The 26,794-nt window shown below is 36.1% G+C and overlaps 1 protein-coding gene across 1 annotated transcript in view; it reads right to left on the minus strand.

Annotated features, from left to right (window-relative positions):
• Nucleotides 1-287: 287 nt before the first annotated feature.
• LOC150087813 (phosphatidylserine lipase ABHD16A) overlaps nucleotides 288-26,794 on the minus strand; it is a 227,562-nt gene continuing 201,055 nt past the window's right edge. The window contains exons 17-20 of the mRNA XM_090370439.1: nucleotides 22,847-22,920; nucleotides 10,596-10,694; nucleotides 4,034-4,080; nucleotides 288-1,011 (exon numbers count right to left, since the gene is read on the minus strand). Of these exons, the coding sequence (XP_090226565.1) occupies nucleotides 871-1,011; nucleotides 4,034-4,080; nucleotides 10,596-10,694; nucleotides 22,847-22,920 (361 nt within the window). The 3' untranslated portion in view covers nucleotides 288-870. The remainder of the gene's footprint in view (nucleotides 1,012-4,033; nucleotides 4,081-10,595; nucleotides 10,695-22,846; nucleotides 22,921-26,794) is intronic.

A 26,794-nucleotide genomic window follows, 5' to 3' on the forward strand; every position in this document is an offset into this window, starting at 1 on the left:
TTTTTTGCTTACCCAAGAGGGAAAAAAATTGAATGAGAAGCCACTTTGTTTCAGGAAAACTTCCTAATTCAGAATATAACAATTTTTTAATATTAAATTAGGATATGGAAATAAGTAATCTGCACCTTGAATGAATAAAAGAAACAAATTTTAGCATGAAATTCTCTTCAACTATATATATATATGTAAATAATAAATACACACTGATTCCAAATTTGTTTAGGCTAAAATAAAAAAAAAATAAAAATAAAAATAAAAAACCCAGAAAATGAAGGCATATACAAAAAACAGGCAGTTTGAAGTAACAAGTATTCTTTCTACAGGTATCACAGTTCCTGGAAGGGGACAAAAATGCAAATTTCAGCAACTAGCTGCTATTAACTGGTTCATAAAGTTACAAGAGTATTTTGATAAATGGGGAAAATAAACATGTTTAGATCATTTGCAGATTCTGTGGTCTTTGTGTAAGAAAATACGATATGCATTTCTATTTGTCTAGTAGTTCTACTAATCTTGCTCACTATATGTGCATGCCCGTGTGCATATACACACATACAGACCCATGACATACCGCATGCTTGTTTTACATGTACACAGACAACAAAAGTCTCAAGCAAGTAACATATAGGACTGAAGGCAACTGTATCACATCTACCTCCCACATTTTATGGAGGTTATGGAAAGTGTAAATTTATGGAAATACTAATATCTGTCTCCATCAAGGATTCCAATGATGTAATGGTCCTTCATAGATTGTAAAAGGAATATATTGGCTGATAATTGACAAAACTGTGTCAAAAGTTCTGGTCTTCTTAAAATAAAAGTAGTGTAAATACACAGTTTTCAAAGAATGTTATCAGCATTTTATAGTCAAAGATGAGAGTCTTGCTGAACATAACAGGGTCCATTTGCTTCCTTTCCAAGTTTTTCAGGATTCCAAGGAAGCTGGAACATACTGGCAGGCAAAGGAGTACAATGAGCTGCATCAAAGTCGATCAAGTACTTGCTAGCCTGTAAATAAGCAGAAGAATATATCAAAATAAGAAATAATAATTATCTTACTTGTCTAAGAAATAAACTAATATGTTCAAAAGCCATCTAATATGGTCACTGATTATGCAACTATAATAATAATAAATGAGATCCCTGCATGTGTTTCATTAGAAAGAAATGTAATTAGAGAACCAAGATTAAAAAATAGAACTATTAATTATATGCTAAAGAGAAAATATATACAGGGTGTTTCAGTTAAACGTTTCAGAACTTCTAAGAGGGGTAGGGTACATCCTGACAACTCGAAATCATATAGCAATGTGGGGTCGGAAATGCTTTCCTGAAGCGGTGTTGTACACAGAAGCACCATAAAGAAAAGAGACCGTAAGTGAGAAATCGTTTTAATAATACATGAAAAGAAGCAAAAGGTACATGGATTAAAGTAAGTGTTCGAAGTTTCTTCCACGGGCTACAATGCACGCCTCACATCTCCGATGCATGGACATCCGAACATTCTGGAATACTCCAGGCAGCGTGTCCAGACACAGCAACCGGAGGGTTATGCACCTCGTATTGCTTTCGCACAGTGGTACCTTGGAAAATGTGCTACAAATCCCCTTTTTCCTGCTGAAGTGTTGTTTTCCGATGAGGCATCCTTCACAAGGGAAGGAATTTTCAACACGCATAACGACCATATCTGGGCGGTCGAGAACCCGCGTGCAATACGACGTCGTGCAGCACAGATTCGATGTTCGGTCAATGTATGGGCCGGTATTATGGGAGATCACCTCATCGGACCTTACCTGTTACCGTGTCGTCTAACCGGACCTATCTACTTGATCTTTCTGCAGCAAGTATTGCCACAACGTTTGAGAGATGAACAGATTTCTGCATCGACGCAACACACAATGTGGTTCCAACACGATGGAGCCCCTGCCCATTATAGCGGAGATGTTCGTAACTACCTGGATGTCACATTTGGTCAACAGTGGATCGGACGTGGTGGTCCCGTGCGTTGGCCTGCTCGGTCATCCGACCTATCATGTCTTGATTTTTATTTCTGGGGTCATATGAAATCGCTAGTTTATGACACCCCTGTTGACAATGCTGAGGAGCTGGTTGCAAGAATCGCAGTAGCTCCCGAAGAAATTCGAAATTCGCCTGGAGTATTCCAGAATGTTCGGATGTCCATGTGTCGGAGATGTGAGGCGTGCATTGTAGCCCGTGGAAGAAACTTCGAACACTTACTTTAATCCATGTACCTTTTGCTTCTTTTCATGTATTATTAAAACGATTTCTCACTTACGGTCTCTTTTCTTTATGGTGCTTCTGTGTACAACACCGCTTCAGGAAAGCATTTCCGACCCCACATTGCTATATGATTTCGAGTTGTCAGGATGTACCCTACCCCTCTTAAAAGTTCTGAAACGCTTAACTGAAACACCCTGTATATCAATAGCAATGAATGCCCAAAACTTCCTGTAATTCTGACATAATAAATGTGGTTTATTTTTCATCTTTCATCTCTCGGCTACTGCTTCAGCAGTCCAAAGCAATAGCCAAAATATACATTCACTGCAGCTTGTTTATTGTTTAGAGCATGTTTCCGCAAATGCATTTGGTATGTTTTTAGGAGATATATTCTGTCCATTTGAACTGAAGATCAGGAAAGAAGCTGGTGGTGATTTTCTATTGAGTTTTTAACTGTTTTTCAAAATCAGGTATCAGTATTTCTGGCAAACCAAATCCAAGAATTCTTTCTTGTTTTTCTCATTTGAAAAACCTTTGCTCTAAGTCTCTCACAGTTGATAAGACTGTTTGTGCAAGGATGTTTCTGGAGCAGGTTCTAGAAACATCCTCCTTATTTTTTATTTAATTTTTTTGTATTTATAGCTATGGATAAAGGGATGATTAAGCAGGAGGAGACTGAGAGTGGTCATCAATGGGTACAACTGCCCTTCTTGGACCAGTGTTATTAGTGGATTTCCCAGAGTTCAGTGCTGGAACCATTGTTGTTTTCACATTATTTATGATATTAATGAAGGTATATCAGGCTTAATGTCTAAGTTTGCAGACGAAACAAAAGTTGGCACTATAGTTAATCTTGCAAACTTTTGATACCACAATAAGATCTAGAAAAATTGGGCAATGTGCAAATGAGAAGTGACAAATGAAATTTAACACTGAAAATTAGAAGGTACTGCAGTAATCTAAGAATAACATACCAACTGTGTGTTCTTTATTGTTATCTACTATCTTGAGTAGATGATAAAGACCTGGTGGTAAGGTGCTGTCAGACATGAAGTTTTCTGAGCAGTGCAAGCTGCCAGGACAGCTCATGGGGTTTGTCAATGATATACAGGAATTGTGCCAACAGAGATAAGGAGGTGATTATCCCATTATATAATGCAGGAGTGGCCTACTTAATTTGTGATGTGATCTACTTTTTTTCCTTCAAAACGTGCCACAATCTACCATCTCAAAAATTATATTGCACAAGGTGCACAAATCGAGGAATGACTGTATATTTAAAATTCGTCGTGATTGACCGAAATCAAATCCGCAATCGACTGGTAGATCGTGATCGACTCGTTGGCCACCTCTGATATAATGCAATAGTTGAGGCACATCTGGAGTACTGCATATATGTCTGGAAGCCTCATTTTAGGAAGGATGTTGAAATTAGTCCAGAGAAGGGCAACAATATTAGTGAGGGAAACAAAAGGGTAGTTTTCCAAGGAAGGCTTCAGTTCTGCAAATTAGGCACCTGTGAGGAGATCTCATTGAGGTGTTTTAAGGCTTTGAATAGACTGAGTAAGATAAATGCTGATGGCATCCTTCCTCTTGCTCAGACAACATACGTGAAAGGAGGATGGTTGTAGAATAGCAGTGTGGAATTTTTTTTCAGCCAGCAGGTAGTCAGAATAAACTTTCATCTGGTAATGTGGTAATCTAGTAAAGTCCTGTAATATGGCCAAATGTTTAGCTCAAGAGTATATGTCTGCTTACAAACTGAAGTATAGCTATAAAAATTACTTACCAAGTACAATACACATTGGATTTTCATTTCATATGACATATCATCGCCTAAATTAGGAAATAAAAAAAAAAAAATTAGAGCAATTAATTATATTACAAGAAATAATATTTAATGATGAATCAAAGTGAAATATAGGCTCAACATGAACTATATTAAATCAAGACAATGAAAATTAATTTTTATTTTCTTGCTTTATTTTTAAGTTAATTAACAATAAAGCAATTAATTGTAAGAAATCACATTTAAAGATGAGTTGGAGTGAATATAATGCATCAAATATGTTAAATAAAAACAATCAAAACTAGGGTTTTTATTTCTTTGCTTTATTTTTAATCTAACTATCCCAAAGTTCAGCAATCAGTTCCAGAAACAGATTCTGCAATCCTTAGTGGATCTGGTTCCCAATTTTTTTTTGTTTATTTTTAATGTGATTTTTTATATAGTGTATCAACATTTAAAGTCATACTGTTATATTCTTTATTAATCTTAACTATATCTGTATTCACAATGTAATACAGGCATTTTTTGTTTCTTTAAATCCTGATTAAGTCAGGAAATTAATTTTCAGACCTTTGATCAACCAATTAATTCTTTTACATTAAACCTTTTCTGTACAGTGTAGGCTGACGGAAGCCTAGTAGTGTACGCAGCCGTTTGTTTGTTATTTGGTTTTTAGGAGCATTAGCAACTAAGGCCATATTGCTCCAGGGATATGCAGTGGTCATTCCCTGACCTTTCCACCTCCTCCGTATTTGGTGGTCACTGGCTCGAACCCCGGTCTAATCCAGAAGCGTGTGCTATGCACTGCTGCTCCTGCCCACCTGGCTACGGAGGCGCCTGTGTACGTAGCTAAGAGTAAACAAGCTACAAGATACATTAATCTACTGTGAAACGAGTAACCACAAGTTGTCCTGATCTTTCACTTCAAATAAACAGTACTGTTCCCTAAAAAAAAGTAAGCTCTTTATTTGTAATGCACATGCCATTACCCAGATGACCATGTCAGATTGTTTTTTTTTTCAACTGCTGGATAGTGAAACATTTAGGCATCATCAGTGTTAGGACCTGACAATTGCAAAACTAAGTGCAACACCAAGGAAATTCATGATGATTTTATTTATGTGTCTGTATATAAGATGACAAACTTTGGTATCATTTGTTTTGATTGTTTATTACTTTTTTTTTTCTTTTAACTGATGATGTATATGTTTACTTTCTTGCATCATTTGCCACTACTAATACTAATATCCTTTGGAACATATCAGTCTTGAGTTTTCATTACAAAGCAAAAAAAAAGAAAAAATATATTAAACAATTAAAGTAATTTTAAGTCAAATTACAGTAAGATATTTTATTTTTTTGAACTGCAGATAATTTATGACCTATGACCCCAAGTACAAGGCTATTATGCCCCCCCCCCAATTGTTACTCCTAATAATCTTTTCCCATTTGTAAATAAAATATTTTGTTTACACTGGTGAGTAGTTGGTGTACACTAAGAATAATGCATGAATAAAGGTTTAAGACTTTAAATAGACGGCAAATGGCATCCTTACTCTTTCTTGTATTAAATAAATTTAAATTTGAAAAGGAGCTTCAGGATAGATGTGCAAAAATTTGCTTTTACCCACAGAGTAATTATTGGAACAAACTTCCATCTGGGGTTGTGAACAGTCTAAACAGAAAATGATATGAATAGTTTTTTTGGCATTAGCATTACTAGAGGCATATGATACAAGAAAGCAAGCTTATACAGTATCAGCAAGGAAAAAAAAAAAACCTTTCCATTTCACCCATTTGCTCCAAAACTTTTCTAGTTCTTCCTTGAATTTATTTAAGCTATCAACTTCCACAACGGCAAATGGAAGTTTGTTCGCAATCAACTATCCGCTGGCTTATAATCTGAGCAAGAGGAAGAATCCCATCAGCATTGAGCTGCTCAAACCATTCAAGGCCTTATACACCTCAATCAAATCACCTTGCAGGTGCCTAGTCTCCAGATACTGTAATTTGCAAAACTTAGGCCCTTCGTTCCCCTCACCAATTTTGTTGCCTTTCTCAGTACTTGTTCCAGCAGCTCTACATCCTTCCTAAAATGAGGCCTCCAGACCTGTATGCACTACTCAAGGTGTGGCCTGACCATTGCCTTATACAAAGGGATAATCACCCCTTTTTCTTTACTAGCAAAATTCCTGTATATCATTGACAAAACCTCATGACCTGCTCTGGCACTGCTCAGAAAACTTCATATCTGACTGCACAATTATGGTGGAGGTGATGTTCTTGTGGAAGAATGATCAATGGTCATACACCCCTTCATGTTTTTGATAGGAGTACCGTAACTGAGCAGAGATACCGAGAAAAGATCCTCGAATCCTATGTGCGACTTTATAGGGGTGCTGTTGGCCCAGGTTTTCTTTTCATGTGCAACAATGGCACTGCCCATAGAGCTCAAGTGGTGGAGGAATATCTTGTAACCAAAGATAACCAACTACTGCTGTGGCCAGCACAATCACCAGACTTAAATCCAACCAAAGATGTGTGGGAGTCGCATTGTACGCTGACAGCCAACTCCTCAACCACTTGGTGAGCTAAGGTCTGCACCGGTGGAAGAACGGTATACGTTGCCACAGAATCTTATAGACACTCATATATTGAGCATGGTGCACTGCTGTCAGGCCTGTTTAGCCGTTGGAGGGGGGATCATACACCATATTGATGTCATATGACCAAATTTTTGATTCTTGTATCGACTTCTATAATGTGACCTTTTTGTAATTCTTATACAACCCCTATAAATGCCCCCTTATACCTGTCTGAAGGTTTCGCTGTCTCCTCATTTCATCATTATTCTATGGTACACCACTATACCAAACTTTGTCCTGCTTCATCACAAGCTACACCAAGTTTTTTGTGTGTTCTGTTAATTTTGTTGAGCAGTGTAATAATACATGTTTTGGTATTTAATATTATATACTGGAATTTGATAACCCAGTATTAGTGAGTCCAAAAATTTCATTCTTTCTTTATTTTACTTCTGGGTTTCTTATTCTTCTTATGTCCACCTTTCTTATTAGGTTTTTTGAGGCAATCAGCTATCCTTTTGCTTTCTTTTATCTTCATCTTTAATGTTTTAAACAGGTAAGTCTGGTCCAATTACTACTTAACAGGTATAGTTTGCAGTTGGCTCATAAGGAATCTTTTAATTCAGATACCTGGCTTCTTACTGATAAAGTGGTGAAAATTTTTTATATTCTGGTAATATATCCATCTTTAATCCTTTCCGGAATGAGTTCATGAAATTGAGTGAGCCCTGAGCAGTAAGTTTTATGCTAGGGGGAGAGTTTCTTCATGAAATTTTGAAAACGTTTACATATGAATTTGTTCTGATTTTGGATTTTGGTTCTCAATATTAGAGTAAAATTATTATCAAAAAACCATAAAAATTATAGAAAAATTTGTAAGAATTTTTGTTACAAAACCTTGTTACTTTTTTGATGTAATGCTATGTTCTATATCTATTTATATACATTTGATTTCCTCAACTTTTCAATCTGAATTCCAGACAAGTTTGGCTTTTGTAAGCCAAAATTTCACAATAGTGGCTAACAGGCACAGTGATCTCCTCCTCTTCCCCAAGTTTTACAAACTATTTTTATGTTGGAATCTATTGAACCTGTGTCTGCTATTAGCTGGAAATAAGAGATGGTAGCGTATGGATACATTTTGAATCATGTATGAAATGACCTTGAAAAACATATATATATATACACATAATCTGTAAAAGGTTAAATAGCTTAGTTAATTGATAAGTGTCGCAGCCCATTGTTATATCTATACTTGATAAACCTTGATAGAATAAAAGAGACAGCTCTGCAGAGAACTTAATTAGTTTACAAAGTTGGCAAAGCCTTTGAAAGCTACTACTAAATTTTTAAGAATGTAGTTCATTTTGGATTTTAACCTGTAAATTTTATTATACATAGTTATTTATCTTATATTTTATAATTTTTATAGTAAATAAAGCTTTATTGCTAACTGCTATCATTATTGACTGGTCATTGTATCAAAGAAATTTCCTCATGTTCATAAACACACCTTGGAGAAACATACATCACTGCAGTGTTTTCCCATGGTCCACATTAAAACAATTGCCTTTTGCTTTCTTCATATCACTGACAATCAAATAAGGTTAACCAACTTACAATAAAAATTTGGTATATCAATTTAAATTGTAATAGATATACTAGCATAAAATAGCTTTAAGTATATACAGCATTTTGCTAAATTTTAAGTAAAATATCGAAAAGCGAAATAATCATAAGTTATTTCAGAGTAGAGTGAAGTAAGAAAATAACTGCATTGCAAGTATTAACAAGAACTAATTAAATTTAGAGGTCTAAACATTAACATTTAACATAACGTACATTTTTTTTTGGATATCTTCAATTATATAACCAACAAACTTACACATTTCCCTACAAAATTCAATTATTATTTTAATGGCACCACACCTTATTGCTCATATCCATATAGGGTGTTTTGTGTGTAGGAGTGCATGTTCACAGACTGATTTATTTATTCCAGATGTTTCAGCATGTTGTACAAACTGAAAAACACCAAATAACTTGCACAGGGTGGGGGCACTCCCTCCACTTAGATCAGCTAACTACAGCTTCAACTGAAGTGGAATTTAGAAATTCCCCCAAGTTGTCCATGGGAATCAAACCAAGACCACTCTAAACAAGTGACAAATGGCAATGTATCATGCCAAATAAGCTGCCACAGCATGCATATTTGCATGTTGCCCTAAAGTACTTTACTGCTATCCAAGGTAGCAACAAAGCACTATTGGGAAGGGTAGCAATAAAGCATGTTTGTGCAATTTGGCCATAGCAGCCCTTGTGCCAATAAATCCAACAACAACAATAAAGCACTACAGGGCAGCATGAAGGATAGCATTAAAGCACTATGAGGCAGCATAAGGTTGCAATAAAAGACAGCACGAAGTAGTTTTTTTTCCAGTTTCCTACTGAAATTGAAGATAATAAAGGGGGAGTACAAATTTGCACTACATACAAACCATTTAGTTTATGAAAAGCCAAATGGCCTATGTACTAATTACTAAGTACAAGCCTAAGTACTAATTACTAAATGTACTAATTACTAAGTTTATGAAAAACCAAATGGCCTATGTACTAATTCTGTTTTTTGTCATATTGTTATGGAAACTGTAATCATCAGAATGGCCATATCTAATGGAGGTTAGCTAGTGCAGTTAGAGCCAGGCAGCCTTATTGACAATTTGTCAAGTATAGTGGCTCCCTGCTTTACGATTGTTTCATTGTACGATCAAATCACTTTATGATAAGATGGACTGTCCATTACAAAATACCATTCACTATACGATATGTAGTAAGTGCCGGTCATTGTGATCACGTTTGCAAATTGAATTTTAATTCTATTAAACAGTGATTCTAATAAATATACTAAACTAACCAATTTATATTTTTGTTCACTGGCATTTTTTTTTTGGGAAAAAAAAATTTAAACAGTAAAAAAGATAAGCAATCAATAATAAAGAACGTGGCTCACACAAATTGCAACTAACATGATACACGCAAGTGAAATATGGAATAACAAGTTTACAAAGGTTAAAAAAATAGGAATGAAGAGAAAATTTTGAAAATGTTTTTTATATGACTGAATATTTCAGTAAAGGGGACACACATTTCATCATAAAAATGTAAAAACCCACAGAATTCCAACTACCTGTATTATCGCAAATGCAATAAGATCGAGTTTACTACACGTTTATAATAGATTGCACTAACAGAAAAGCCCAATAAACCAGAAAACTATGAATTGTTTTTATTTTTTTATGGCAGTGACCTCCAGAAAAACATTACAAAGGTGTTCAAAATTGATTCAAAATTGTTATCATATGTTCAAAACTGAATATATGATAACAATGAAAGTGTAGTGCATTTTAATGATTTGAATTGGTTTTTCTGAAATTTGATTCTATAAAGTGGCTGATTCCACTAACCAGTGATCATGTTATCCTACTTATTTCACTTTACGATGGGCTTATGATTTTCTCCGACCAGACCACGTAGTCCTTCCTATCAGCCAGTGTTTGTAAACATGTTTTGTTTTTACATCCTTTAGTAGAAGTGATTTTTCTGTTGTGTTTATTTGACATACATTTATATAAAACTAATACAATTTCCATTATAAAAATGACATTTTAGAGAAATAAATAGCTTAGTTATATAACAAAAGCAAAAATTTCAATTTTGAAAATTTCAGCTCTGTAGCAATTTGTACCAAAATGCTACAGGGATCTTTCTAAGACTTATCTTTATTACATCATTTATGCATTCAAACTTCATGATAAAATGGTTTTTTGCTTGAAAAGTTAAATATAAAAAATTAACTGAGCTAAATCAAAAACGTATAAGTCATTTTCTCGAATTAGAACTTTATCTGTTTACAAGAAGTGGACAGTAACAAATTTTGTATTAATTCTATATAGTAAAATGCTGAATAAAAAATTTACCTATATACAGAGGAAAGGAAGGAGAATTTTCCTGAATATATGATTCAAATGATGCTTTACATAATACCTCTTCTACTCCTTGCTGTGCCCATAGCATCACTAAATAAGAAAGGCAAAAAATTTGAAATATTATACAGAGGAATATTTGCTGTTTACCAAGAATAGCCAAGCTAAGTCTGATAGTTACACAAAGGCTTAAGAGTCAAATCTTCTAAGGTTAAGAGTGGTCACTTATTAACTACACCTATCTTTTCGTGAAATGGAGCATTCTTTCAGTAACAGCATCATGTATTCATACCACGTGATATAAAGCAAGTCAGGCAGAACTGTAAAGATGCTGTCTGTGTGGAATTCAGTGTGAGAATGGGAAAGACAAAAGATTTCAGTGACTTTTAATGTGGCATTGTAGAAACCGCTACGTTTAAAATTAATATAATTATTTAATCAAGAGGCCATTTAAAGTTGCTTGCTAAAGTTGTATATAAGTAATTTCAGCAATAGTTTACTGTCATAATGTCTCTGACTAAAGCTTTTGTAATCATATATTGTAATCGACAGTGTAGTATAAAATAGACTTTAAACTTGATAATGATAAATTAATTAGTTTCATTAAAAATTGGTTATACAGTAATTAAACATGTAATTATACTTACTTGTCATTACCATGTCATCCAGTGTTTTTTAATATTTGTGATTTGTAAAACATAGGATAGGTTTTTATAATGCTTATCCCATTATATAAGTATATGGCATGTTTTGCAGTTCTGATACATGTTTATGAGAAGAAAAAATGGTGGATAATATGAGCAAAAGCATAAACAGACATGTTGTGATGCATTAATATATGTCCTTTTTTTTTTTTTTTTTGATTTGGTAGTTGTTGGCGCATCGGCTTCTGTGGCCATATTGCACCTCCCAAGGTTTTTGCAGTACTTTGATCCAAGCCCGAGGCGGGAATCGAACCCGCGACCTTTGGGTTGCCGGGCAGGTACTTTACCCACTCGGCTAGCCCGGTCGGCCAATATATGTCCTGTCAATTGCATAATTGAGAGAATGCTAGCATAGTCACCAGCAGAGAGCAGAAAGAAAAGTGCAATAATATTTATTTTGTGAAAGTCTTTGTTATTCTGATAATGGAATAAAAAGTTTCAGTTATGTTATAATTTTCAAGGTATTTGTTAATCTTTAAGCAGAGCAACAATTAATTGTTTGATACAAATAATATTGTTTTTCAGCATTAACAAATTTGAATTCAATATTGTATTCAAATTTTAACAGTAATGAATATATGAAATATAACAGTAACGAATATATGAAAGGCACATAATGAAACCTTGCTTCTTTAAAGAAGCAGCAAGAACCACTGGAAGGAGCACTGTCGAGAATGCTGTTAAAACTATTTCTGTTATTGACAAGAGTAAGATATCTGAAGTCTTGAATATTTTTTTGATTCTGACCTAAAGGCAAAAGTTTGTTGCTGCTTTCCTTGAGCCTTTGTGCTGCAGTGAACACTATTTACATGATTCTAAAATTTGATTTGCATGCAAGAAAGAGAGAGTGAGTTTTGTTAACAATTATTGCTTACTTAAGATTGAAAACTGTATTTTGTCAAAACCAGTTTTAATTAATGAAAGTTTCATTAAATATTTGTCTTTGAACACAACAAAAAGTTGACTTACAAGTTATCATAGTTTTGTATCTGACTGGTACCAAGAAACACTCTTAGGTTAATTACTATGTTTATATTATCTTAAATCTCTTTATCTTGAGTAATAACAGGTGTAGACAACATGATAGCTGGTGTCAGATGCGCCAGTATGAGTATCTTAGAAACTGCAGCCCTACTTATGTTACGTATGACTGTCTCTTGGGTTTATTTAGACTGGCCCGATAACCAAATAACATACAGCCAAAGGTAACCTTGTGGTTGGAAAGAGCCCACTGATGTGAGAGGCTAACAGAAGTTGACAAAAATTGTTCAAGTTAATAGAAAAAACTACAGTCAGTCAAAGCAACTCAATACAAGTGGTAACCAAAGAGGCATTTCAAAATGCACATCCTGTTGCATTTAGTCATAGTTGGAGTATCACAGCTGACAACCAAACCAGGTTTCACTCCTGTCAGCAAGGAAAAAAAAAAAAAAAAAAAAAAAATCATTTTTAAATTTAATTTAAATTATTTTAAAAAAATAATTAAAAAAAAAAAGTGCAGTCCCAAAAGGTTCACAAACACCAACACTGGATAGTGGAGATTGGAAAAATGTTAGCTGGTCTGATGAATCTCAGTTCCTACTGTTTCATGCTGATGGAGGATAATATGGTGAAAACAGTATGAGTTCATGGACACATTCCACCAGGTATCAACAATGCAAGCTAGTGGTGGTGTAATGGTGTAGCAAGTGTTTTTATGGTGCACATTGGGACCTTTCATACCAGTGATCCAGTGTTTGGATGCATAGGTTTCTGCAAATTGTTTTCAACAAGGCACATCTCTTCATGGCCAGACTGCATCCATCTGTGAATGGGCACCTGCAACAGGATAACAGAAATTGTTCTGTACAGCAGTGGCCTTCCATCACCAGATCTCAATCCACCTTTACAATAAGGTTGAATGAAATTTTCAGAGCAGAGATCTACAGCCACTACAAGCCCAGGCTGTTCTTAATGGCTAAAGGGAGGCCTTCTTGCTATTAGACAGGTGCACCTAATATAGTAGCCATTCAGTGTATGTATTTAACTTGTTGAGTAATGATAGCAAACTTGCCTCTACAAAAAGGAAGAGGAAGAAAGGAAAAGATTATGGCAAAGAGACCACATGAAATGTAATAATTTTAATTTTACCGTGTTTACTAAATAGGAATATACTCTGGATTACAACTCTAAAATTTAATATTCGGCTAATGTTTTCTGGATTATATACTAAATCCTATCTCAGGCTAAAATATGGGACATTCAGCTGAATGTCCCAATTTCAGCCTGATGATAGGATTAATCTGAAATATAACTGAATGTTAAATCTTAGGGTTGTTGTGAGCCAGAAGTGTATACTGCTTTGGTGAACAAATTTTTTGAATTGCTCAAAACAACTGTGAGAAGCCACAAAAGTCTCTGTGGTTTCCTCAGCTTTCTGGGTCTTTAAATGGTTAAATAAGTTTAATGCTTTGTGTTGAATAATCACCTGGGTGACTGGCATATGACGCTGTGTAATATCACCTACCCAAATGCAACATTTTTTCCATGTTTTCTATAATGCTAGTACATGTGTGTTAATTTGGACATGGTAATGTCACTACAATTTAGCACAGACTGCTTAACTTTGTCAGCTTGATTTAAAATTGTTTTTAAAGTTGATGGTGCTAACCCCAATGATTGCACTACATGGCATTTCTTTTCTCCAACTTCTATCCTGCTTATAATCTGCATTTTTGTTTCTAAAGATATTGTTTTATGTTTTCATGACGTACTGGGAAATTATTATTTAATTACGCATTTAATGAAAAATATATTAAAACAACTACAGTAGGTATGCACGATATCAATGACAATTAACCACTGCTTTGTATATCATGAAGTGAGGTCTAGGTAAGTCAAAAATCCCTACTATAAACTTTCGAATGCACTGTAAGGCATTTTTTGCTGACTTTGTTATAAAGGAGCTGCATTACCAAAGGATTCGTTAACAGAGGTATTACTGTAATGCACATGCTTATTAAAAATAACTGCCAACATTTTGCTGCTTGATAGAGTCTTTTCTGCTGCAAAGTTATTTTCATTCAATTATTTTTGCAATTCAGCCCAACTAATAGCAAACAAAAGGATGTTTGGTGTTTCACTAGATGTCAATTTTGATGGAATATATTTATCACAAAATCGCTTCATTTTCAATATCACTGATTCCGATTAGTATTTAATGGTGAAACTATTTCCTCATATGTCAATCAATGACAGCCCAGTGCTATGTGCGGTCCATGCTTTTTCTCTAATTTTATATTGCTGTTAAAATGTCCAAAAAAAAATTATTACAAAGTTCATTGAACTATACAGAAAATCCTGACTTATGGAAGTTTTGAGAGAATATACGAGGTGCTACCAAAAGTTCCCGAAATTTATTTATAAAATAAATTGGACTCACCCTGGGTCTTATTCACCACCGTAACTTTCGAAGTAGTCCCCTTGAGAGCATTAACACCAATTCCAGCACTTCTTCCATGATCTGAATGCATCCTAAAAGTCCTTCTTCATCATATTGTTCACACTGCCTGCGATTCAGCCTGGATATCCTCTACACTATCAAATTTTTGACCCTTCAGCTTGATTTTCATTCTTCGGAAGAGGAAGAAGTGCTTTTTTTTTTTTTCTTTTTTCTTTCATGTAAACCCCAAACACGAGAGGTATTAGAACCTATAGTACTTAGAATCGTGCTTGGGTTTAAGGCTGAGAAGACGAAAGAAGATATTTGTTGACATTGGACTTGAACTTCTGTAGACTGTAATTTTCAGGAAATACGTATGAAGGAAGGTTGTTCCAGGAAACGGCAGTGGAATGAATAAACGAGGAAGATGAAAAGTTGGACAGTAAATGGCTGGTGGCGGCACGTGTTTGGACTATTTTGAAAGAGAGAGCGGGAATTATAGAAGCCAATTCAGAAGAACAGTGCCCATGGAAATATCTGTAAAAGAGGCAGGCAGCCGAAACAGTACGTCTATGAGACAGCGAGTGGAGAGACTCTGTTAGAGATGAATCATTAGTTAACCTGACTGCCCTCTTCTGAATGGAATCAAGAAGCCTGGGAGAGGTTTTGGGGGCACCACCCCAGATGTGGAAACAATATTCCATGGTAGGGTAGATTTGTGATTTGTACAGAGTGAACAGCTGTTTGGAAGAAAATTAACGCCGAGAGCGAAAGAGAAAACCAAGTTTTTTTGATACAGAGGAAGCAATATTTGTAATGTGCTTGTGCCAAGAGACATTAGAAGTCAAGGTAAATCCCCAAAAGAGATATATCATTTTGCCTAGAAATCGGCGTGTCATCAAAGATAAGCATAGGAGCAGAAGAATCCTTTTTGCAAGATATAAGACAAGACTGAGTTTTAGAAGGATTGAAATCAACTAAGTTGTCTTTGCCCCACTGGAGAATAGCCTGAAGATCCGCATTTAAGGAATTGGTAGCAGATTTTCGAGAAGTTGAAGCTGATTGAGCAGGGCAAGGTTTCTCAAAATGGAAAGTGGAATGTAATGTGCTATCATCAGCAAAACTATGGATAGGATTTCCAGTCAATGGAAGAAGGTCATTAATATACAAGAGGAAAAGAGTGAGGGAAAGAACTGAACCCTGGGGGACACCGGCATTAGTGGAGATGTTAGAAGACAGAGCCATCTCCCATCACCCTCAGTGAGCGATCAGAGAGAAAACTGGATAACCAATTACAAAAAACAGATGGCAAACCATAAGATGAAAGTTTGTTTAGAAGACACGATCGAAAGCCTTTGAGCTATCAAGAGCAACTACTTGTGTTTCACCGAACCTTTCCATTGAATTAGTCCATAAATGGGTAACACGGGCCAGAATATTACCAGTGAATTGACACTGACGGAATCAATACTGGTGATCGTTGATCAGACAGAAGGTTTCTAGGTAGTTGGCAGTTAATGGATTATAGAAGATAGAAGAGTTGGCAGTTAATGGATTTCTCCATTACTTTAGAAAGAGTAGAAGTAATTGCAATGGGACGATAACTGGATGGGAGGGATTTGTCACCCTTTTTAGGAACTGGCTGGATATGAGTAAATTTCCAAGCAGAAGGAAAAACACCTTTGGAATAAGAAAGTGAAAAAAGGCGGCAAAGAATAGGAGTAAGTTTCTGAGGGCAAAGATTTTAAGAACAAGTGGAGAAATACCATCGGGACCTTGAGCTTTCTTAGCATCAAGATTAGTCAAAATCCTTCTGACATCCTTTTGACGGAACACCATAGGAGGCATTGAATGGAGCGTGTTGGGAATGGAGGGAGGTGTTTTACCAAGATCATTAATGCATGAGTTGGAAGAAAAATGGGATGCTAGCAGGTCAGCTTTATCCTTGGCTGAAGTGACAACAGAACCATCTGGTTTGGATAGAGGTGGGAGCAGAGATGGGCAAAAGTTGCAGCCAATAACTTTAGCAAGAGACCAGAATGCTCGGCTACCATTAGGGCAAGAAGCAAGTTTTCTACTCTTAGCCTGTTCAAACTCTAGTTTGGACTGATTAATAACTGCTTTACGATTGTTGTGAACTTTGATGTAGGCAGCAAATGAAGCTGAAGAATTAGAAACAAGCCAATTACGATATGGAACATTCTTCTCTTGAACAGCCTTAGCACATTTATTGGAAAACCAAGGTTTAGATAAAGGACAAGATAAGGGCTAAGTCTGGAAAATGGGGGGGGGGGACTGTTGTCAAGTTGGATACCAAAAACTGTGCCACAGCGAGAGGTGTGGGTCGGTGCATTGTGGAACGTCGTAGTAGAATTTTGCATTGACCGTCTGGCCAGGAGGGATGAATTCCTTATGGATAATCCGTCAACGTCCAAAAAACAGATCAGCATGGACTTCATATTGCTCCTCACTTGTTGGCCTTTCTTCAGTCAGGGTGGAGATGGGTTCTTCCACTGGCATGATTATTGCTTGGTTTCTGGGTCATACCTATATACCCAACTCTTATCACAAGTGACGACCATAGAAAGGAAGTTTTGATCACTCCTAGCCCATTCTTAAAGATCTCTGCTAACTTCCATGCGATTATTTGTTTGTTATTTGGTTTTTAGGAGCATTAGCAACTAAGGCCATATTGCTCCAGGGATATGCGGTGGTCATTCCCTGACCTTTCCGAATCCTGCATATTTGGTGGTCACGGGCTCGAACCCCGGTCTAATCAAGAAGCACGTGCTACACACTGCTGCTCCTGCCCACTTGGCTACGGAGGCGCCCTTCCACGCAACGTTGCTTTTGGTTTTCACTCAGTAACTATGGCACGAACTTGGCCGCATTTTCAACTCGTCTGACAAAATCCACTGACACGTGCCTTATGATAGTCCTATAATGCCACAAATGTCGTGGATGGTCCGCCTGCGATTTTCACGGATCGCTGCCTGAAGTCTTGCGACATTTTCCGGGTAGTGCTCGATGATGGGCACCAAGAGCGATCATAGTCATCAACTGACATTCGATCATTTTTAAAACTGTTAAACCAGTAGTAGGTCTGCGTCTGGCCAAAAGCATTGTCACCAAAAGCTTGTTTCAAATTCTTATGGGTTTCTGCTGCTGTATCATTAAGAAGGAAACAAAACTTGATGCAAGCATGTTGCTCTCTCACATCAGCCATCGCAAAAACACACTGCCAAAGAACTGCTCATAAATATTCAATGACTATCCAGCCCGACACCATGTGGCAAGCTGATTCACAAAGGATTGCATGCAGTGTTACCTAGCACCACAAGTCTGTACTAGATGTAGTTCCCACACAACATTCAAATTTTGGGAACATTTGGGTAGCACCTTGTACAAATAAAAAAATTTAATGTAGCACATCAAAAAGACTACAAAGTTTGATGTATCTGTGGGGGAAAAAAAAAAAAAAAGGCCAAGTAGGCTGTATAAATTGTCCATGCCACTTCTGCAATAATACCAACTACAGTGAGTGATATGATGTATAAAAACTGAGCTGAAAAAACAAAAATTAATAAAATAAAATGTCTACAAATTGGCTGTATAATTTTTAGCACAACAGTGAGGAAATTTATACTTCTTTGCTTCATTCATAAAGCATTATATAATGGAATCATAATTTTATGTTAAGCAATAATTTAATATCCTACACTTAAATATTAAATTCTTTGAGTTAAATTAGGAGAACAAATAGCAAAAAAAAAAAAAAAAAAAAACTTTGAAAAAAGTTTTCAGATAAATGGAATACTATTGACATACAGGGTTGTTAAAATTAAATTATCCCTATGTAGAGGGCTCTGGAGTGAGTTCTAAGGCTTGTATTGAAGAGAAATTTGGACAATAGGTACAATAAAGTATGCGCTCGCCATTTATTGGAAAGAAAAATTAGTTACAAAATTTGTCACTATGTGGCGCATAACTATCTTGGTTACAATTATGCAAATAACGTAAGTTATTTGTATAATCTTAAGTTATTACCACAGCGCCACTACTCAGTTCTACTACTGTACTGTATAAAAGCAAAGCAGTTTCTTCAGAATCATTCAGTAGATTTTGCCTGCACTACAGCAGCAATGCCAACAACATTGCAGGAAAAGGTGCTATTAGTGAAGCTGTACTATCAGAACAACAATACAGCTACGGCTATCAGAGAATTCTGGCATCAAAAGTGCATAAGGTGTGGACCTATGACTGTTTGTGCTGTCTTCAAAATGATTGTGAAATTTGAAGCGACAGGACATCTTGGTGTTCAACCAGGTAGAGGTTGAAAATGAGTGGACTCCTCTCATGTTGAAGATGAGAGGTCTATTAGAAAAAAAAAAATAGTTACAAAATTTATGGTGCTGTAGCAATACAAATCACTTGAATAGTGCTACAACTGTTCAATGTGTCCTCCAATTTGGTCAAAAACAGTTTCCATTCGAAGAACAGCATTTTCTACAGCTGAACGTAACAGGTCAACTGGAATAGCCAGCACACAACGTCTAACGCTGTCCTTCAGAACTGCCAAAGTTTGACATCCTTCCCAATACACCTAGTTCTTCAAAAAACCCCACAACCAGAAGTCGCATGGGGTGAGGTCCAGTGATCGAAGTGGCCAAGATGTCTGGAAACAACGGCTGATGACCCGGTCAGCTATAAAGTCTTGCATGAATATGGTATCCTGAAGGCACCCACGTTGTTGCAGCTCTGGTATTGCGAAATTTGCCGACACATCATAATATCGTTGTCTAGTAACGCAACAGGTGCAGTGTCCAGTCAGTGTTACCTGTTCAAAAAAATATGGCCCAATCGTGAATGTGGCCGTAAATCCACACTACACTGTCACTTTTGGAGAATGCAACAGGACCTCTTGGATAACTCAAGGGTTTTCTGTTGCCCAAATGCGACAGTTGTGCATATTCACTTGTCCATTTAAGCAGAAGTGGGGGCTTCATCACTCCAATGGATGTTCCATGGCCAAATGATATCCACTGTCATTCGCACCAGAAACTGAAGTGCATATGCGAAACAAATATCAGCATCACCATGCTTTAGCTGCTGTAGCATGTGCATCTTGTAAGGATAGTACTGCAACACCTGATGCATTACTAGCCTTACAGTGGAATACAGCATGTCCACTTCATGAGAAACAGCTGGCACACTTGTGCTACCACATGGAGATTGACTTGATATCTCCACGACAGTCATAGACCTCTCATCTTCAACAAGAGAGGAGTCCACTCGTTTTCAACCTCTACCTGGTTGAACACCAAGATGTCCTGTCGCTTCAAATTTCACAATCATTTTGCGGACAGCACAAACAGTCATAGGTCCACACCTTATGCACTTTTGATGCCAGAATTTTCTGATAGCTGCAGCTGTATTGTTGCTGTTCTGATAGTACAGCTTCACTAATAGCGCCTTTTCCTGCAATGTTGTTGGCATTGCTGCTGTAGTGCAGGCAAAATCTACTGAATGATTCTGAAGAAACTGCTTTGCTTTTATACAGTACAGTAGTAGAACTGAGTAGTGGCACTGTGGTAATAACTTAAGATTATACAAATAACTTACGTTATTGGCATAATTGTAACCAAGATAGTTATGCGCCACATAGTGACAAATTTTGTAACTAATTTTTTTCCCCAATAAATGGCGAGCGCATTCTTTATTGTACCTGTTGTCCAAATTTCTCTTCAGTATGTTTATTTCTCTTTAGTATATTTCTCTTCTAGCTCTCTACATAGGGATACTTTAATTTTAACAACCCTGTACTTCCTAGAATAGTATTCCACTGAAATAGATGAGCAGGGCATATCATGTCATAGCCTGCTGAAAACAGCAATCTCTTGATAAATTACCGTATTTGACAGCATATAAGACACATGGGCATATAGGACACACCCCCATTTTAGAAAGGAAAATTAAGAAAAAAAGTTTTAATGTATTTAGGCATTTAATATTTATTCTAATGTGTATAGCAGAAAAAGTTCATCCTAAACATATGATCAGAACAGCAAGACAAATACTAATACTGTATAATAATACATTATTTAATTATTAATTTACCAATATAGCAATTTAAAAGAGAAATAAAAGAACCTTAGCTACATTAGAAAATATTTTATATGAAGCAAATTACCACTAGAATTGAAATTGAACAAAAAGACAGTGAAGGAATGGTAAAAAACATTGGTATTCTGCAAAGGGAAAGTTCAGTCATTTTGAAAATCAAAAAAAAATAATCGCCTTCAAATCCCAAAAACTCTTCCTCGCTATTGTTGGTATCACTATCTTCAAATAACGCAGTATCTTCAGTGCCGTCACAAGGGCATTATTAATTCCAGTCTTCTTGAAAGACTTTATAAGTATTTTACCACTTATATTTCTCCAAGATTCCTTAACCCATTCACACACCTGTGCAATGGTCGGCCTCTTCATTCTTCCTGTGGGTGTGAGGTCATGATTGGGTTCTCCCATCCATTTGTTCCACTGTTCTCTCATATTTTGCATAAATGGCTTGTTTATGGACACATCCAAAGGCTGCAATTGGCTTGTCAGTCCACTGGAATGACAACTACCTGTGTATTCAATTCCCTCACCTTCTTTTTAATGACTTCTGTTCTATGGGCTCTGAACTGGTCCCAAATGAGAAAAGATGGTTTCCTTAAGAGAGCACCAGGATGCCTCCATATTTTTTGGAGCCATAAATTCATTCCAGATTCATCCATCCTTTTGGATGAACATGAACAAATACACCTTCTGGAATTTTTCTTTTAAATATTAAAAATGGTGGTAGTTTTGTGCCATCAGCACAGTAGGCCAAAACTTTGTAATGTGTTTTCTCATGCCTGGTGGTTTTTATTGACACCATTTTAGACCCTTTGATATTCACAGTTTTGTTTGATGGTGCATCAAAAGTTAGTGGGACCTCGTCCATATTTCCTATTTGGCCAAGTTCAAAAGAAGTTTGTTTTTGTGCCTTTATTACAAATTTATGGAATTCTAGTATTTTTTCTTCATAATCTGCTGGTAATTTTTGCACAATTGATGTTTTTGTAGGCATTGATAAACCATTCCTTTGCATGAATCGGTAACACCAACCTTCTGTTCCAGAATAATTCGGAATTCTTCATCCTTCTACTAACATAATCATTTTGGTAGAAACACTTCTTCCTAAATTCCTTTCTTCTACTACCCACTTTTTTACATCTTCTTCAAGTTCTGGCCAATGTGGGGCAGGACAACGAAGGTTATGTTTTTTTTTTTTTTAGTAGCTTGAAGTTCATTTTCTTGCTTCCGCACATCGTCAGATGTGTATCATTTTTTCCGTAGGCAGTGACCCAAAAAACCTTTCCGCAGCTCTGTTACTATGTTTTTTGGCATGATCTATTATGTTTAGTTCATATCCGGAGTGTAACTCAACCTCTTTTCTTCTGCAGCCATTTTCTGAGGGTAAAATACTTTAAAATAATGTCAAATGCCAAAATTAAACAATACTGTTAAGAAATGGGGTTCTGATTAAAACCAACTGAATACAGTTAACACTGTTCTTCATTTTATTTCAGTCATGCACAAAGTACACTACCATACACGGAGACACACTCAACATCACAAAAGCCCGCACAGAACTAACTGGCCCGCCAGTTGTGCCATCTTTTAAAGGATCGGCGAACTATTGAGAAACCTAGAGAAGAATCTTGAAGCTTCCCTTGCCTTCTAAGGCTTTTCCTGTGTTCCCTGGCTGTAGAAACTTCTTGGAACTGATTCCAAACAACTCTGCAAGTCTAAAAATGCCCTCGGGTGTCCTGTTACCCTTCAGAAATGAAAATATTCTGGCCGAACGGCGAAATATAACCCATTCACTCACCCTGACACTGATGAGGGAAGCACACTTTCGTATATAGGACGCAGGGTGATTTTTCAAGGCATTCTTTTGGAAAAAAAAAGTGCATCTTATATGCCGTCAAATACAGTAAATGAGATCTGTACACATACTGGTAATAAGCTACATAATATACTATAAGTATATAATGAATAAACCAATAAAATATTTATGCATGGAAACTTACTTTGATGGTTACGATCTAAAGAAAGCCATTCCTTAAGAGCCCAGAGAGTATCATCATTAACAAGCTTTGGATATCTAGGAGGAAATAATTAAATTGCTTACAAACTTCTTTCAAAAGAAAAAGAAAAAAAGATAGGTTCATAACTGGAAGGCCATGTGAAAAGTATAAAGTCTAATCACAGGATTATGATACGGATAATGCCAGAGGCAACAAAATAAAATGTTATATATGACAGCAGCTACACTCTAATACACAAAGTTTTAAAGATTACACAAATCAAATGGTGTAATCTTTCAGAATTTTTTTTGACAATATGTAAAATGAGTTTTAACTGAAGTTTTATTGATATACGGCGCCTCCGTAGCCAGGTGGGAAGGAGCAGCAGTGCATAGCACACGCTTCTTGATTAGACCGGGGTTTGAGCCCGTCACCACCAAATACGGAGGATGCAGAAAGGTCAGGGAATGACCACCGCATATCCCGGAGCAATATGGCCTTAGTTGCTAATGCTCCTAAAAACCAAATAACTAACTAACTATTGATATACACTGATCAGCCATTTTATTAGGTACACCTACCCTTTTCGTGAAATTGAGTAATCTTTTGTAATCTTACAAAAGCAGCATTGTGTTTGTACTATGCATTATGAAGCAGGTGGAGCCAGATAAGTGAAAATATTGTATGTGTGCAATTCAGTGTGAGAATGGGCAAGACAAAAGATTTAAGTGACTTTGAACACTGCAGGTTAGTTGGTGCCAGGTGTGCTGGTATGAGCATCTCAGAAACTGAAATGCTTTTAGAGTTTTCACATACAACTCTAGGGTGTATCGGGACTGGCCCAATAACCAAATAACATCCAGCCAACAATGATCCTGGGGTAAGAAACAGCACACTGATGTGAGAGGCCAATGGAAGCTGACAAGTGTGTGCAAATTCTGAAAAGCCTCTTTGGTGGTCACTCTTGATCACCAAAGAGGCTTTTCAGAATGCACAACCTGTCATACCGTCACAGTTGGGGTATCACATCGACAGGTGAACAGAGTTCCACTCCTGTCAGCCAAAACAAAAAAGTATAGTTATAGTGGACTCAAGAACACAAAAACTGAAAGATTGAAAAAAAAAAAAAAAAAACTTGCCTGGTCTGATGGAAACCAAACATGGCGAAAACTATGTTTGGTCTCCAGTGCAAAGCTTAGCATCTCTTCTGTCATACAGTATTAGTTATGCTTTGAGTTATGATGGGTAATTATACCTTGGCATGGACATCATAGCAAGATATAATATTCTTTACATTAAAAAATAATCTGCAACCTTCATTTTTTTAACTTCAGCATATAGGAAATATCCTTAAACTATTTAAAGTGAAGCTATTTCTGAACTAACAGAATGCAGAAGCTAGTTTCATATAGCCAGAACTAACTGAATTAAAGACATTTATGTTCCATAAATGTCTTTAATATAGGTAACAACAAGATTTATTGTAACCAAGTAAGTGTTGAAACATATTAATAACTATTTGATTTATTTTTGAATCTAACATATATATGTATTCTTGATCACTGGACACTTTTTTTTTTAGGACCATAGGCTCCCAACCATTATACTTGATGGCATAAACTTGAAAATGTAATTGTAAATTCTTAGTTGTGACATAATTGCTACATTTGCTAATAAGAATTGTTGGTATGAATAATTTAAATTAGTGTCATCAGTTTTCAAAATTAAGAAATGTTACAAGGATAACATCAATAGTTTACAGTGTGTTGGGGAAAGGATATCTCAACAAGATAAAGAAGCAGCAACACTCCACTGCATTGTACTGGATTTATTTTCACCACAGGTATCGACCTCTTTGTGAAGATCCTCTTCAGTGGACAGTAATCCTTTTATGAGGAAGTTCCTGGAATGCATATGGGCTTGTGCTAGTAAATTTTCAGAAGGCTGGCAGGCCCTCAGGTAATGAGTTTCAGATGGTGACAGGGATGTGTAGAGGGGTAGTTTCATGTAATTTTTAAATTTTGTAAAAACGAACTTGGTACATAAAATATTAATATGTTCTTATTTTGATTTGATTGCCCAACATTAGAGTAAATTATTGTCAAACATCACGTAAGAATTAAAAAAAAAAAAAAAAAAAACATGAAAACAAATGTTTGCTACATTTCTTTTTTTTTAATACAGTAATATCCTCTACATGTGTATTATATATCAATTTATAGATTTATCCTTACAGGAATATCTTCTATATATATTTATATAGCAATTTATAGATCAAAATTGCAGAGAATTTGTTTAATTTTGGCATTTGTATGGTCATTTCGAACAACTGACATTAACAGCTGAGTTTTTCTTCTGATTTTCAAAGCTATTTTCTTACCACCATTTTTTATAAGCAGCATCTATAATTAACTTCGAAACAGAATGAAAAGGCATAACAGCAGCTATTTGAAGATTTCGATAATTCGTACACAAATGGTCATTTTAAAAAACATGTAATACATGTATATGTTGTTGTTGTTTGTTGGATTTATTGGTGCAAGGGCTACTAAGGCCATAATGCACCTATTTCAATCTTATTTGATACATGATTGTTATATTAAATAAAAGGATTCAGATCAGGTGATATTTATTTATCAATTTGAGGAAGGTAAAAACATCATTAATATCTTGTTGGTCTCCGAGAATCTGTTGTAAGGTAAGTTTGTTAGAAGAATATAGATGTGAAGAGAAAGCTGTTTTTCGTTCTCTCAGATATAATGGGCATTCAATGATCAAGTGGTTTACTGTGAGTTGAGTTTGACAGTTGCTGCATCGTGGAGGGTCATCCTGAGTGAGTAAATAACTATGAGTTAGGTGAGTATGTCCTATTCGAATTCTAGCAAGTACTACTTCTTCCTTTCTATTGCCTCTTAGGCTTGATAGCCACTTCTTGTGATCCTTTTTAATCTGAAAAAGCTTATTGCTCTTTTCTCCCTGCCAAATGGATAGCCATTTTTTTCTAACATTGGTATGTATGATGCGTTTTAAATCTGTGTAAGGTATCTGCATGTCTGATTTTATGTGACTGGCGTTCTTGGCTGCAAGATCCGCTTGTTCGTTTCCTCTGATTCCAGAGTGCCCAGGTATCCAACAGAAAATTAATTTTTGCCTGTTTGCAAGAAGCTGGGCTAACTTGGTTTGAATTTGTTGTAGAAACGGATGACTGGAAGGAAATTTACACTGAAGAGCAGATATAGCACTTAAGGAATCGGTGTAGATAATAGTTTGAGGATATAATGACTGTTTTACATTGTCTAGAGCCATCAGGATAGCATACAGTTCTGCAGTGTAAATACTGTACTCCAAAGGGAGCTGCTGGGATATTGTATTGTTTGGTAGAACTGCAGCTGCTCCAACTTTATTATCTGTCTTGGAACCGTCAGTGTAAATTTGGGTAAAACTAGAGAACTGAAAAGAGTGCGTTGCATGGATCTGCCGAATACTGAAATTTGGAAGTGCATTCTTTCCCCATTGTTGGAAATGTTGGTCAACATTGGCCAAGGGTATTTGCCATGGTGGCATAGCCGTGCTAATATCTTGAATTATGTCATTCATATTTAGTTCGCTGCACGTAGTTATGCTTTGTAATCTAATGCCACATGGTTTATTCTGCAAAGGTTTATTTTGGTACAAATTATGCCATTTTGGGGTGAATAAATACTGTTTTATAGGATGATGTGGGAAACTTCTGATTTTTGCTGCATAACTTAATAACAGAGCTTGCCGTCGAAGAAATAGGGGTGGTTCATGTGCTTCCGTATAGAGACTCTGAACTGGCGATGTACGAAAAGCTCCCAGTGCAATTCGGAGGGCATTGTGATGTACTGGGTCGAGCCATTTTAATACACTTTCTCTGGCTGAGGCATATGCAGGTGACCCATAGTCTAGTTTGGATCTTATGAGCGACCG

The sequence above is a fragment of the Mastigoproctus giganteus genome, chromosome 3 (assembly GCF_048544385.1).
Source record: "Mastigoproctus giganteus isolate SK-2022 chromosome 3, ASM4854438v1, whole genome shotgun sequence".
NCBI lineage: Eukaryota > Metazoa > Arthropoda > Arachnida > Uropygi > Thelyphonidae > Mastigoproctus > Mastigoproctus giganteus.